Here is a 16,653-nt window from a genome sequence, read left to right as displayed (position 1 = left end):
TTTGTAAAAAATGTCAGAAAAAATAACAATTTTAATAAGGTTATTAAAAAAGTTGACAACAAACAAGTCTGGCAGCTCAATGGGTAATCTTGCACAAAAATGCGTGTGACTGGATTCATCTTTATTTTCTCTCCACCGAAGACGGATGAACTGAATCTATTAGTCAGCAAGCATTACAGGTGTACATATCAGAGGCATACCTCGTTTGGCGTGAAGCTATGTTCCAACAAACATAAAAGGCACCACAAAATCTCTCACTTTCTTCATTTTTAATTTAGTTTAATCCACTTACTGGAGCAGCGTAAAATAGGCTTTTGGGAATTGCTGGGAAGGCATTTTAAATAAAAATATTTAAATGTTCTGCAAGCTCTTAATGAGCAAGGTTGCTGATGGTAAGGAGCAATTTCACTCATTCCGGTTGAGAAATGATGAAGGGAATTAAATGTGACCATGTAGGAATGGATTTTTTCACCCTGCAGGCTTAGGCACAGTTTAAAGTAGGAAGTTATGCAAGAACAATGAAGAACCCCTAGTGCAGAGATGGCGTGCCCCTCTGAGGTGTTTAACAAGCTCTAAATAGCACAACCCATTTTTTTTTAAACTCTCTCTCTTTTTTTAACCTAATCCTCAATTCCACACGAACACAGTTTGGGTAGTGAACTGCAAAAGCAATCGTATACACATAAGCGCCATAATTTTTTTTTTTTTTTTTGCCTGTATCACTTGGTGCATATGGAGTCTCTTAAATTTATATTGCTAACCCTGAAAAATGCTTTATTACTTACCAACAGGTTTATGAATTGAACACCCTATAAAGACCTCTGCAAGCTAAATGAACACAACTGAAACAAAATACAGTATGGACCAAATAACATTTTAGAAATCCGGCCCACAACTTATGAAGAAACAATGTTAATGCATCCATCCATGTTCGATACTTCCTGTCCTCATTTCCGTCATAGGTAACTGGAGCCTATCTCAGCAGAGGTAAACCCTGGACTGGTCGACAGCACACATACTGTTTTGACCAGATGTGGGAAAACTACGGCCCGGGGGCCACATGCGGCCCGTTAAACGTTTTAATCCGGCCCGCCGAACTTGGATTCAAAATTAAATGAATAAACCTTGTTAATGTTTTATTTTCTAATTACTGGGGTTTTTCAAAGACATATATATTGTTGTAATGCTTTTGTTCAGTTTCATTTAAAATTAAATGTATTTATTTTCTCAGATGAAAACACTCCATCCGTCTGCTACTGGTCCGGCCCCCCTGTCAAATTTTAGAACCCATTGTGGCCCACCAATCAAAATGTTTGCCCACCCCTGCTTTAGACGAACAACCATTCACACTTCCTCGATGCATGTTTTTGGACGGTGAGAGGAAGCAAAACTCAGGTGAGCTCAGGGGTGGACAGACAAACCCACACTAAGAAGCCCTAACAGAGTTTCAACCCCGGCTCAACGGACTGAGGCAGACAAGCTAAGCACTGACTCACCGTGCCGCCATAAAGCATTCGACATTTAATATTTGTTTGATTTTACTGTTCCCAATTCCTGAAACAAAACATTCAAAGACGTGAACAGGAACAACCTGTCACACACATAAACGTGTTTGCCCCATTAAAAACTTACTAGTGTGAACATGGTGCTTTTTAAGAGGCTTCTCCTCTCCGACCAAGTTGTGCATTTAATTCCCAACAACTTCTCCTCGAAATATAAATGATCATAAAAAAACTTGCAGAGAGAGCGAGGGTCTTTTGAGGATAACCAGCTTTGAACGTGTGCCTGCTCCATACTACTTGCCACTGAATTCAATAATTACGAAAAGTATATTAACGAATACAACCTCAATATGCTTTAAACATCTTCTCTACATAGCATTGCCTTTCCAGTCAGAACAGACAGCAATTTCCGACCATTTTGATGGTAACAGACAGTATGAAACACCTTTCCTTCCGTTGCAATGATCCCAAAAGGTACAGGCATGACATGTGGGCCACTGTCGGAATATGTGTTATTACTCACTATAAAATCCTGACGAAATCCCATTTAACATGCCCCAATGTAATAACTAGGAGTAATGCCACCCCACCTCTTGAAATGGCACACTAAGTTAGACTATATATCAGTTTTTTAATCTACCCTCTCCAGGCACCACATTAAATGATTGACTTTAAAATGTGCCGCCCTCTTTTTGCAGAGGAGATTAGTTTAAACATGGCGAGTTACAGTAGTTGGCGGGAAAGTGTCTTGGAAGAAGAAGGGAGGAAGAGGTTGGGAGAGGAAGAGTTTTGACCATAACCACTTTCCCATTAAGCTATTGATTTCTCCTCCTCTCAAGGACACGATTCAATCCTGGGCCGATGTGTAGATTGTCTGTGAGGAATCTACGGCTCAGCTTTACACGCAAGAGCTGTGCGCCTTGGGCTGCCAGTATTTGGTCGGCCCATTAATCTGATCACACTCAATCTACGTGAGAGAAGGATGGGCAAATTGAGACAAGGTTATAGGTCAGGCAGTTGTGATAAGTGTCCGGGTGGTGACGTGGCCCTTGAAACAAAGATGGACAAGTAGTCATGGACGTAGACAAACACGCAATTGATTGACAACCCCACACACACACACACACACACGCGCATGTGGTTATATAAACATCAACTGGGTTATTTATGAAGCATGTCATGCAACATTAAATGTTGGTGTGAATCACGATACAGTCCACTTGCATTAGGGCAGCTGAAGCCGCATCGGCTGGTCAATGGAACATTCTGAACGTGCACGTCACAGGTTGGTGAAGGACGTGTAAGATTGTTCGGGTTTGAGAGTTCGTCTAGTCCGTGTGACTGTGGGAATGTTAGTTGATCAATCAAGGTCAGAGGTCACTAGCGGTCTACAAGAGCGAGGGCCTGGTTGAGAGTGAGATCAGGACTCTCAAGTGGGAAGCATAAAATTCTCCAAAATGACTTGACGGTAAATAATTAAGACACGGGTATCACTATGATTGTCACATAAATTCAAAAATCCATCTCAGTGCTTTTGTCTACTTAGCACATAGTAAACGTTCCAGAATAAAAGTTTGAAGCCTGCACACCACAAAGAAAATGTGGGTGGGGGAGGGACATCACGTCAATGAATTCCACAAAAAGCTGGAAACACTTAGTGAAATCACCGGTGACAGCGATTGATTTTCTGGAAGAGTTGAGTTAATTGGACTTGGTACCCTCTAAAAGTGTGTGGTCCTGCATCCTTTTCCTTTTGTTCAGCCACATTGAATCATCTTTCCCTCGGCTATAGATTTCCCCTTGACTGTTATCAAATCCATAGACTTCAGGTCTTTGAGGGAGCGAGGGAAGCAAAAGTTCAGGAGGATCAATAAGTGCTTCATGGTCCAGCTCAATTGTGCAGTGTAGCCCTTAAAAGAAAACGCAGCTACAACCACTAAACTTAGACCGGGAAGCAAAAAGTTCTTTTTTTTTTTTTTTTTTTTTTTTTTTCAATCCAAGAGCCAACATGGGACAATCATGTTTACTATTTCCCTGCCTCACCATTTCAATTACATCATTCAATTAAGAAGATTTGTTAACTGCTACATCCTCCAATTTTCACCACCTAATATAGTTTTGTATTTTTCAGATCATTTTAATGGGCAAAAATATCCCTCTAAACCAAAGTTAAGTTTTGCAGACAAAAAACTGCAAATAACATTCACAGCATGTATTGACTCTTATCATAGTGCAGTGCAGCTCTGAAACCACCAGAAAACGTCCAGGCATCTTTTAGTGTGACTTTTACTGTCACTAGGACATAATGCTATGTGCTAAGCGACAGTGTGTTGAACAACTTCAAGAATCAATATCACTCGGGGAGCATACTGTATATTTCAGTCAAAGCTCTGGGGAATACAGTATGATGCACTGACCATACGTTAGTGTCGATAAAATCTCTATCAAACGACGATGATAAACTCAACGAAACGCAAATTCCCACGGAACACGATTTTGTCGAAGTCTGGGTTGCCGCTAACTCAAACTTGCTACTTCATAGGGGATAAATGGAACAGCAGCAGAATTATATAGTCTTAATGTGAGACGAGGTGATCGTCAAATGAAATGAACTTTAAGTGTCCACTGTACTTTATCAATTAAATACCTCAATCAAAAGAAGAGAATCGTGCAATAATCGACGAGAATGTGCCTATGACAGCATCAAACTAGTGCTGCAGGAGGTCTATTAGGTGGCGGCGTCGGTGCCAGATGAGACTCAGACGGATGACCGCGTGAAGCATGTGACTCCACTGATCCCGTTTGCAATTTATCAGCGAGTTTCAAGGACAGACGATTGTGTTAGCAATAATCCCGGCGCGCGGACGCAACACGGGAAACAACAGATATCGGGTCATATAGTAAATGGGCAATAATGAGAGCGGCGGAAATGAAGGAGGAACACGTGGGTGACAAACAAGAATGAAATTATGCAAAGGTCTGGCTTTGGAAACCCATTTCACCTCTTTCCATTTGCTTATTACGTCACTGCAATCGGTGCATCATAACGGTGTTCGACTTTGTATTGGGACATTAAACCTAATTTTGTGGATCCTTGTCCTGACTCCTCTCGTCTTCAATTTGCCCTGATTTAAAAAATAAATTAAAAAAATAATCACTAATGATGAATAAAGCCAAGAGTGGAGTGAACATGTGGCATCCAGGGCTTGTATGACAGCCAAATAACCGATGTGGGACACTGAATACCAAGGCAGGTGTGTTTATAATTTTTTTTACGTCACTAGGAGACGGACAAAAGCCGGCCAATTTGCATCATTTTTTTTTTTTTTTTACAGTAACACCGTCAACACAAACAATCAATTCAGTGACACTATTTAGTTTCCAAGTTCTTTTGTTTTTTTTTTTTCATTTTACTGACTGCAATCTGTCTCAAACCTTTACCATCAATGAAACGAAATACAACTGAAAGTACAAGTACTCCTCTTTTGAATGAGACTGACATTTAAAGCGGCAAACGCAAGGTTGCCTCCGACATCACTGAGAAATTGTGACCCATCTGCATTTTATGGGAATTGCGGGAATTCTGTATAAACAGTCCAAAAATTGGTTGAACTCCAAATTCTACCACTTTTGGAGTGTTCCACCGTATTTGGGACATATTTTAGGGCACGGCACTGTCCACCCCTTGTCTGACTTCAAACAGCCAAATGAGCATGATTAGCAAGACTATTTTCTTTTTGATATTTGCAGATGAGCCCCGCATGATTGTGTTCCATGAATTCTGCCAAGTAACGTGCGCAACCTACACCAAAAACATGAGTGCATTTGTGACGTACTAACCCGTTTCAGAGAGGAGCTTGATGGATTCCAGCACACGCTCAGTGTAAACGCCCGGTTCATAGTTCTCCATCTCCGCATTTATAATGTGCACAACTCGAGCGGCTCGGCCCCGGATGGCTCCGGCAGTTCGGTCCAGAGTGTCCACGTCTCCCTCTTGAAGCGCTATGACGCATTTGTTGACATCCTCGAGGATGTGGTTTTCTAGAAAGAGGAGCAAGTGACCGTCAGTGGAATCTGAATGATATTTTTTTGATTTGACAACTCTCGACTGTCTTATACCTGACACAGACAGGAAGTCGTCCACAGAAGTGATGTCATCCACGGCTTCGGTCAAGATGCGCACTTGCTTCTCCCATTGGTCCTTGAAAACATCCATGTTGTCCTGGGCGACTTTACTTTGAGGTCTGGCAGCCAAAGTGAGGGCGGCGTTGATAACCTGTCAAAATAGAAATAGTTCAATTCCATTGGCACTCAGCCTCGAAAGCAAAACACATTCTGTGGAAGTTAGAATTTGAACTTATTTAGTATTTGAATTTGAGAGTTTGGGGTTCAAGTCTGGGCCAAGTGGACGAATCTCTTCCTCATTGGCTCGAAAGAGTTTGCTCACATATGCCCCCTAAACGGCAAGCATTTTTCAGGCACTTTCAGGACCACCCTACATCTTGACATAAATATGGTGGAACCTCCAAGGTCAAAAGTCAAATGTTTTGGGCAAATGCTCCTGTATAACAATAGCTATATAGCTGTGAGACTTGCAATCATTTGCAAGACTTTTAATTTATCCCATGAGATTAATGACCTCTAAGGGATTAATTCCTTTTTGGGGAGGCTGGTACTACACCAAATTTACTGCCACAGAAAATAAGGAATAATGCAGACTATAGAACCAAAATGGACGCGCAGTCCACAAGTCTCTGTGTGCTGCTCAGAGACTACTGCTAATAATGAATGCAAAAAAGCGGAGTTTAATCTTTAACCTCCTCTTCTGAGGATAAATGGCCAGAAATAAACACACATTTGTTTTCTCGGTTGTCATGCCTTAGCTCCAGCAATGCAGTCTTGGACTCTACAGTCTACACCAGGTGTGTGCAAACTACGGCCCGGGGGCCACGTACGGCCCGTTAAACCTTTTAATTCGGCCCGCCAAACTTGAAAAAAATTAAATGAATAAGCCTTGCTAATGTTTTATTTTCTAAATACTCAAACACGGATATTTTGTTGTAATGTTTTTTTTCACTTTCATTTAAAATTAAATGTATTTTTTTTTTCTCCGATGAGGTGAGGTTACCAAAACACTCCTTCCATCTGCTCTGTCAAATTTTACAACCAATTGTGGCCCACCAATCAAATAGTTTGCCCACCCCTGGTCTACACGGTCAGCGTTGTTGTGTTTTAGTATTTCCTCTGGAATAAAACGTGCTTCCTTTACTTGCATTACAAATTTGAGTGTTTTGTTGAAATGTGCAAATGTAGTGTTCTGTGCTGTGGGATTCCTCGTTGGTGTCAGGCCATCGTTTTGTGAAATGTGAAGCAAAGTATGTGACGTTGCATGATCCAATAACCATTTTACAATGCCAAAGGCCAGCATTGCTATGTCCTCGCCTCTTACTGCACCCATCTTAAATCTGGAAGCTTACCAAAGATCATTTTGACCCTAGCAAGGACAGCACCAGACGGTAAAGATCTTGGGATCTCAATAAGATGTTGATTCTTAAATGTTTTATGTTTTAGCCTTAACTCATTTACTGCCATTGACGGGTAAAGACGTCAAAGATCCTTTTTTTTTTTTTTAACTCAGCTGAGTTATTTGGCAACAGAGGCGGTAACGAGCAATCTATCTATCTATCCATCTTACCCGATTCTAAGTTTAACATATTTGTTATCTGCTATCCCTAATATCCAATAAGATTTGCAAAGTTAAATGATATGCTTCTCCTTTGTTGTACATCGAGATCATTTCAAACCTCATCTTATTTGTTTCTTACAAAGTTGGGTCCTCTGAGAAAAAAGGCCCGCTGTTAACCCTGGAAACAATGTATTGATTTTAACTTCCACTGGTGCTTACATCCTGAGAAACAGCACTATAAAATCCTCCTACGCATTATTGATGGATGGCTCCCCTATTCTGCCAACCTGGATTCTTGAAGTCTCAGCACCATTCCATTTGTTAAAAAAAAAAAAAAAAAAAGGAATCCTTTTTAAAATGCCTTTTAGACATAAGCACTCAACACAGGGGTTTGTGCGAATGCTTTACAACGCGGAGAAAGAACTCACCTGTGGACAAAGGCTATCAATTTGGGTTGCAGCCATTCGAACCAGCTTGACACCCTCTTCATTATTAGAGATGGAGCAAGCCAAGTTGGCCACCTGAATAATGAACGGCAAAGAAAACAGAAAAAAAAATGGATTTCATGTCACTTACATTGCGCATATTTGCAACACTCACATTCACAAAAATGGACAATTCAGTCATCAGTTAACCAACCATGTATGTTGTATGTATGAAGCCTTACATGGAGAAAACGACGATATACAAAAGTCACACACTGGAAATCCTGAGTCGAAATTTGCGCCCGGAACCTTTACCACGTCGTGCTGCCTTGTGATATTTCAATTAGCTTTGTAAATCAGCCTTTGTTCTCCGTGTGCAGACTACCAAAGGTAATTCAATATGGCACATGCTCAGTTTGTTCATTATTCTGTTTTGTAGTCTGAGGACACGGGGGTGGTGTCATACTGTGCTAGGAAAAAAAAGGATGGAGCAAATGCTGAGTTCAACTCGAGTAATATCTACATGCCACGCAAAGATAAACGTCAATAGCATCACCACAGAAAGTATTCGGTACGCTAACAATGAGCAAGTACCGGAAGAGGCCTTCAGCTGAAGCAAGACAAAGTGATTTATTTCAACGATCAACTTCCCAAATGCGAATCAAGAACAATAAGCTTGATGAGCTGACATTTCGAACACCCTTGTGACGCGAGACCATTATTGAGAAATCCGATTCACTTCGCGAGCCACTTTATCGTTGTGAAAATTGAAATTCCACACACAACTCATTGCAGTCCATTTAACTGCAGGTCAGGCTAATCGTGATACCCATTTCCCCTCCTTGGCATGAAGCGATATTTTGTTGTTTGTGGAATAAAAACAAGTTTAAAACCCGCAATAATAAACTTTTACATCTCTTGCGTATTCTTTACGAGCAAGCGATGTCAACATATCACGACACAGGCTCGGTCTTAGTTCATTTCCATAACTTCGAACTGTACAAGGCTACAAAAAAAAAACCTGCGATGGGAATACGGCCGGTGTTTGAAAGCGAGCCAAACACATGGCTGTTAGCAGCAAAGGTGCCAGTCTATATTAGCACCGCTAGTGCTCACATGTCGCCGTTTGAGGCAAATTGAACCAAATCAAATTTGCGTTAGACGACTCTGGCTTAGAGCTCTGTCTCTTTCCTCATGACAGCAATGAGCGCATTGATGGATTGCCGTCCTTTTAAGCGAGCGTGTGCGGATGTGTTTAAAGTGTCTGCGCGTGTGTGTGTGAGAGTGGGTGTGTGTAAGGAAGACAGAGAGAGAGAGAGGAAGGAAGACTGCGCTCTTCACATGAATACGAGTGGTTAAATGAAAATCACTTTGGAAAAATAATTTAATAGAATGTTTTGCATTTGGGCATGCATTTTTATGCCCCCTAAAATTGCCCCAACACACACAAAAAAGATCCTATTCCAACTATTCTTGGAAACAATTTGTCCGATTCACAGTCTAATTGCAGTAAGACCCGGTGTCACCCCTGTGCTTATTTCTGCACAGGCTCATGTGAGTGTGAGAGGCAAAGAGCTCTGCGGAGGCTGGAAAGAAGCCCAACAGACCCACTCCCACTGCCTCTTAACCAGCACACGGAGCTGGAAAAGGTCCAAGGCCGCAACATCAGCCAAACTCACAATTGCAATTATTTCAGAAAGTGTTTGGTTTTTTTTTCATGTGTGCGTGTTTTTCCTGAGATAGAAGCTCAAACCAGTCGAGAAGTTGAGATGGATGGGGAAAGAGCAGTCAAGGGAGCGATCCCCTCTGAATGCTCATTCTTCATTTCAGCGTTAAACTATTGATTTTGTCATTTCACCCGGCCTTGAATAATCTCTTCAATTCTAATTTGATGAAGGCCTTCGCTGCGTTTCAAAGGACGGGCATTCTTTTGCCACGCAATCTAAATCACCCAAATGGAGCCGAGTAACTGGAAATTGATTGAAATGGTTGCGTCAAAGAGCACTGAAGGTGGCTAATAAATCAAACAATGTCCGAGCTGTCCGCCTTTATTGCCGTTCTACTGTATGTACAGAGTCGCAATCTCCATGTGGATGAAAGAGAATAGCTGAGCTTTTTGAATGTTAAAGAGAACAAACGGTAGGGGTTAAATACTGGTTTTATCTTGAGACTTCATAAAGTGTCCAATATTTAACCAGTTTATATTACGGTTAACCCACTTTGACGTGGCTACAAATAGTCATCAATCAAGTGTTAATTCACTGGGGTAAATTAACTAGCATTGGTTTTTGGTTTGAAAATTCTATTTTCCTGCACTCCGCAAGTAAATGCAAAAAGTGGAGCGCACTCCCCAGCGTGCTGTTACGCGCGCACTTGACCCCTTGCTCATGTTCACGAAAGCCGGTATGTGTTGTGGGCTGAGGGCCAGCTTGCATGAGAGATTCTCAAATGGGCCGATTTCAGCCAGACAAGAAACAGGATGTGTAAAGAGTGCTGTAACTTAGATTTTTGCGGGGTATTTTGACTAAAGTATGTCACTGATTGGACACCTGGTAACTCTTTAAAAAAAAAAAAAAAAACACGTAATAGGTCGAGTTTATGAAACTGAACAACTTTTTCACGATGTGATTTTTCTTATTCGTAAACTTGCTGAATTGCCATTGCGAGTCTGGATGAAAAAAAAACACAGTCGCATACACACACAAATCTTTGTTAACAAAGATAAAAAAGGAACGCACCAATCAATCAATTCTGTTGACTTCACCAAGGTTCCACTTTTGGAACATTTAAGATGAATTCAGCAGAGAAGGGAGCAGTGGCACAATAAGCCAAGGACAACCCCGCCATTTTTGATCATTCGCCTCTGTTTTTATGAGAACAACGCCTTGTTTGAAAGAAAAAAAACATATTTTTTTCAATCATTTTATATTTATTTTGACACAAAAGTGACAATTGCCTGTTGACCAATCTTAGGAATTGAGCGGAACTAGCGCCGCCCTTTCGGCGTAGCTCTGTCTGATGTCGGCCTCTGGCACAACATTAGAAATTGAGCTGACTTGTTGCTTGCTTTACCACAAGTTTAGTTCTCATATTGCCATTTATTTAAGCTTGTCGCCCCCCCGTCTGTACGCGACTAAGAGAGTACTACACATGCAAAGGGAATCATTTTGGACAAGTTCGACATTCTTCCGCATCAGTGTGGTTTATAAGACTCCACGGGCATGTAGGTGATTTTTCCGGAGTCATTCTGCTATCGTCCTGGTATTCATCTGTCTTGCCATTAAATCTGCTGGGTGTTGACTCACGGTCCTCTTTCTATCCATGTCTAGTCATTCATAGTATAGCGCGCATTAAAGATGAAAGAACCACAAGTTCCTACAGAACTTTTCGGCTCTGGTATGATTCATACCACACAGGCAGAATTGAGTGGGTCCGTTATTTTGGCATTTAAAACCAAAACAATTGGAACAGCACTGCTCTGGAGTGGCATTCCATTTCTTCAAACAATCATATTCATATGTTAAAGTTGTTATTTAGGAGTACGGACCTGAACCCACGTGATGTTTGTCAAAGGCTCTCTCAAGCGTTTCATTGTCTTGAAATACTGAGCAATAATGTTTCCTCCTCAAAATTCATCATCTTGAGTGCAGAGAGAACGCAGCTCATTTTTATCATTTACATTTGTGAACATGCCCAGACGGAAGCAAGCAATGGACATCACCTCACTCCCCAAAATAAGAAATAAAGAAGTGCCTTCAGGGAAGAAAAAAAAAATGCATTGTATTGCAGCAACTACTGTTTAGTAGTGATGGGTAAATGAAGCTTCAAATCTGCTTTATGAACCAGTTGTGGTATTTTTGGACTCCAGTAGATGAAACTCTCTGTTCAAAATTGGGCTGAAAGCGCACTGACTTGCCATTTTTTGAAACCCTTTATTTAAACCAACAGTGCCATCTAAAGGAGTCAAAAAATACAACAAGTGGTTCATGAAACATCTTGAAGCATCATTTCCCATCACTACTGTTTAGGATGTGATTTTTATTTTTTTGTGGCATTGCTATATTGGCAGTAGCCCTTATTCAACATGTTTGAGAGCCTTAGTGATGCCCTGATGGAGACATGAAGCATAGGAGCGTATTTTCATTGATAATTCATATCTCCTGACACATCAACATGAAAAGTCAGGATCTAATCATGTTCTACACATCCAAAAGCTTTTAACATTTGGTTTCACAAATTGTTCAAAAAAATAAATAAATCCAGCATGTAGCAGCAGCCCCTGCAGTGATTATCCTGGGACACTTGAGAAGCAAAATTAAAAACAGTGAGTAGAAATGGGAAAGGGCAAAACTGTTTCGACAAAGCAAATATGATTAAAAGTAGTCCCCGAAGTATTTTTTAGACTGACAAGTGCTGCACCATCCATTTCTGGTTCCTGCAAATCTGACAGATGCGACGTTTAAAAATGTGTGCTATGGATGATTGCTTTTTGAGGAACTGGAGATGACAACTTTCCAATTGGCTGAATCATGTAAAGGAAAAAAAAAGGGGGGGGGTAGGGGGCTCACCAAACTGTGCACCGATACCGTGCAGTGAAAGAGTAAAAACCTGACACTACTTCCGCTTTATTCATTATTGGAGGCTGAAAAATATTTTATTTTGAAAATTGACCAGATTCTCTCGCTTAAATCGGTCTATGACGGATTCTTGCATTTCAAATCCTGGACGCATAATGCAAATATTTTACCCACAAGCAACCAAAATGAGTCTATGCAAGAAGGAAAAGGCCCCATGATGAGACCACACAAGAGCCTTTGACCACGAAGAAAAAAAAATAATCATCACAGACATAGTTACCATTTTAAAGGGTTGTTGCGACCCTCGATATGGTGTTGGTGCCGCCAGGAAAGGTATGTAAAAATACACAAACATATATCCATACACACACACACACACACACACCCCCCACACGCACGCACACACACACACGTAAATGTTCTATAAAATGTCATGAATGAAAACAAGTTTCTTTTTTTTTTCTTTAATTCTACGGCCGAGTCAAATTTAGAACAGCATACATAACTTGTACTAGTTGTTATAACTTAAGGAGCATATGTGAATTTTAAAAAAAAAATTATTTAATTTAATTAACATGTGAATCCGGTGTATAAATATTTGTTCTACTTTAGAATCCTTCTCTGCATATAAATAACCTACTAGTGAAATAATTTGATATTAAGGAACGGGAAGGACTAGATACGTTCGAAAATAAAACATTAACAAGGTTTATTCATTAAATTTTTTTTCAAGTTCAGTGGGCCGGATTAATACATTTAACGGGCCGCATGTGGCCCCCAGGCCGTAGTTTGCCCACGCCTGATGTAAACCGAGTTGATCTATAACATCTTCAGATGATTTTCTTTCCTTCCTTTCTTCCAATTGTTTATCTTGTAATGTGTTTAAATGTTCAATGAATCAGTCAATAGAACATGACCTCTCTTCAGATGCTTAAACAGACATCGGCACCAACAAAATGAAATCACACATGGCTTCGGACACACACACACACACACACATACTGTATACACATGTATACTAACTTTAAAAGTCAATAAATCAGTGTGTCAACGTTTCAACAGGACAGGAGCAGGTATCAGGGGCATATCATATGCAACCTGAAAAAGAATGGCAGCCCTGCTCACCGGGGTACTTCTATTTGCCTCGTCATGCAGTTGACAGCTCCTAGCCGTCTCCCATATGTCTGCACAGACATTGCATGACCCGGAGGGGACAAAGGTAAGGCGCGAGGAGGCACTTGGTAACGGCATATGTCAAGGCAGTTGAGTCGACAGGGGAAATGAAACAATAAGGGTTGATGACCCATTGTTATTTACTATGAACAATGCCTTGGAAAAATCAATGGCTATTAAGAACGTACATACTTTGCCCCAGGAAGAATGGCCACCGGACGCACCACGCATCGTAAAACATCCATCGGGGTGGATTAAGCAAGAATAGTGTGGAAAAAACGTTTTGAAACTTGTTTGTTATGATAGAGGATGTCATGAATACACTTATCAAGATTGAATTTTACTGGGTTTTATAAAAGTAAGTATATGTTGCAAAAAAAAAAAAAAAAACTAAAATTAGACCAGGATATTGCAGAAAAAATCTGTCTCCTCTCTTCATTTGATTTCATAGCACAGACAGATCATGACTTGTGAACTTAGGGAAGAGTTGTTTGATGACCGAGTATGATTGCTATGTCTCATTTTTACCATTTTTCTTTGCATGCGCGCATGAGAGACCAACTGTTCTCCCTGCAGAACTCAACTCATCATTTTATTCTAAATGACAAGCTCACTGAGAAGAATCTGACAGTCTCTATCCTATATACAGTTGATTTGTCTGCCTCACGCCGACAGACACTAACTGATACTTGCACACGTACTCACATGCATGCATGAACAAGTACACGCACACACACAGCCACACACACCGTTGATATTGTTGATGTCTAATCTCAGGAGTTCTTGAAAAACACTGATTTTATGTCAACTTTTCGTCACATAATAATTACTGAAGGATTGTGTATGCAAAAATGCAAGCAAATTTGATTGTGCATGCAAACAGATTTGGAAGCTACTCAACTAACTGGGCACAACCAGGAAATCTTCTCCTCTTGTAAACATTTTTGAAATATCTTCTATTATTGCTGTGAGAGATCATCTATTCAGCAATGCAATTTTGGGGGTTTTGAATAATCCAAGGATTGATTTGGGGCCAGTCACAAGAGGGAGTCATACAGTACGACTAAAGACAAAAGCCTGACAATTGGTGCTTGCCTCTCCGAGAACAGTTTTTCCGTCGCACTGCGTTCAGATAGAAATGTAACGTTCCAAGTGATTGTTTCCAACAGCGCGCAAAATCTGTTCGAGTGAACACAAATTCTCGCATCAGTTATTTGGGATCTCAGGCATTCGGGACCATAGCGTAGATCTGCGTTGACAACAATACATGGGGAAAAAAAACAATAAAACAAACAAAAAAAACACAAAAACAAAATCGCCTCTGATTAAGCTCCCTATTGGCATTTTTATTTAGTTTGACAATGCAATTTCTCATCATTAAACAAAAACAAGTGGGAGGCTCTCAAAATGTTCACATCTGTTTCTATGCCCGTGATGTAATGGGCAGAATAATTCTGCTTCAATTATAATATTGACTTTAGTCATCCCCAAACCAACGGCAGACTTTGATCTAAGATTTATAAGACTATTTCATGAACACCATTTTCAGATTTTGTGGACGATATGATGGCTATATGCTATATGGCGGACACACTGACTGATTGAACGACAAAGGTGATGTTTGCTTACTTTATATCAGAATCTGAGCGCTGAAGTGCAAGCTCCAGTAAACGTGAAAATATTTGGACTCGTACGGGAGCAAACTGACATTTTGTTTTTTTTTGCAGTTGGATAATGTAATTTCAGATTCATAATTCATAAATATAAGGAGAACGGGAAATTCAAACTTGAATTGAAATTGAAACGACGGGTCCTGCTGATGGAATACAAAATATGTTTTTCAGCCACTTAAAATGAGACTCACTGGAGTGCATCATGCTAATAACTAATTGAGACTAAAATAAAAAATAAAAAAAAATCATGAAACAATTTAAATCAGAATGCACTGTCACAATATATTCTTTCAAACCGCACAAACAAAATCCCGGCATGTGGCCATTTAGCAAACAAAAGTCATTTATTAAAAACTAAAATATGTAATCTGGTTTTGTGATGCGCCTCGGATCTACATCATTGAGAAAGCCGACAAAATGCAATCCACTTCACCATCACCGTCATCTCCTTGACAACCATGGTTGAGTTTGCAAGGAATTCTGACAGACAGTGATTTACAGGGCTCTTTCCTCTGGAGTCGTGGCTAAGGGATGGATATTCCGGCAAAAAAAAAAAAAAAAAAAGTGTCTGGTTCGCTTATAAATATGATAATTTTGCTGCAGGCTGTTGGGGAGGTAAACCAGCACTGCTTGTAGGAAGACATTAACATTGCACATGAGATAACGCGTGGGGGGGGGGGGGCGAATGACGACACAGTTCAGATAAGCACAGTAACGTGTGTGCGGCCACAGATGAGCAGTCGCACTGCACCACAAAGGAGAGCCGAGGCACCTGATTTAACACAAAAGACCAAGCTAGCTATCATATTGCAACACGCCGTGCGGTGCTTGTTGAAGTACTAAATGTCAAGGAGCCATGATTCTTCAAGTGACCTCGTCCACGGGCTTCAAATTCCGGATGTCTTAATGAAGAAGGCCATAGGAGGAGAGGGCGGCCTCATTTGCAATCATAGCCACAATATAACATTTTATCAAGCTCACAAAGGGACGCAGGAAGGTAATTGGAAGTTGTATAAACAAATCATGAAGTCAGATGTACAGAATAAACGTGAGTTTATACTCAATGTGTGTGCGCGTGGCATCACAGGAAATGGGGTGGCTCTCTAAAGCCAAAAGAACACAGCGTCTCTAACGTAGCCCGAGTGCACTGCTCACTCAACATCTCCTTTCTGTGAAGCAAGCATGAGAGCCTGACTGTCTTTTTTTCCCCCAGACTTCATCCCCCTCCTCGAAGAAGCTATTGATTTCTCTTTGCGTCCTGCCCTCCATATGAGTGCTAGCCAAGCAGTTGGGCTTGGCACAAAAACATAATTATGAAAATGGACCGCTGGGTTGTTTCGTTTAATCTATTCGTACAGTCGCCGAGTCCTTCCGCAACAGAGGCTATTCAAATGGGTTGCAAAGAGGCGACATTGGAACGGTTCGACCCTTTGCATTCTAAACAACAGTTCACATCAGTCGCCATCTCAAAGAGTCTTGATCAGAAATGCATCCGGTTTGGTGCAGATTCACGTTTTACAGTCAGCATGAAAGTTGAAGCCTCTTGTCAAATACGAAGCGCCATCAATTTACACTGAAGGGCTCAGACAGCAATTCACCTCTCCTCCACTTGCACTT

At 40.8% G+C, this 16,653-nt stretch overlaps 1 protein-coding gene across 1 annotated transcript in view; it reads right to left on the bottom strand.

Moving 5' to 3' along the window:
- The window catches only part of ctnna2 (catenin (cadherin-associated protein), alpha 2), a 192,831-nt gene that overhangs the window by 30,998 nt on the left and 145,180 nt on the right, over window positions 1–16,653 (bottom strand). The window contains exons 10-12 of the mRNA XM_088303017.1: window positions 7,617–7,709; window positions 5,622–5,778; window positions 5,343–5,543 (exon numbers count right to left, since the gene is read on the bottom strand). Coding sequence (XP_088159143.1) covers window positions 5,343–5,543; window positions 5,622–5,778; window positions 7,617–7,709 — 451 coding nt within the window. The remainder of the gene's footprint in view (window positions 1–5,342; window positions 5,544–5,621; window positions 5,779–7,616; window positions 7,710–16,653) is intronic.

This window comes from Idiotropiscis lumnitzeri, chromosome 8 (assembly GCF_059441095.1).
Source record: "Idiotropiscis lumnitzeri isolate Australia: NSW breed Sydney's pygmy pipehorse chromosome 8, RoL_Ilum_1.0, whole genome shotgun sequence".
NCBI lineage: Eukaryota > Metazoa > Chordata > Actinopteri > Syngnathiformes > Syngnathidae > Idiotropiscis > Idiotropiscis lumnitzeri.
This window is presented reverse-complemented; position numbering and strand designations above follow the sequence as displayed.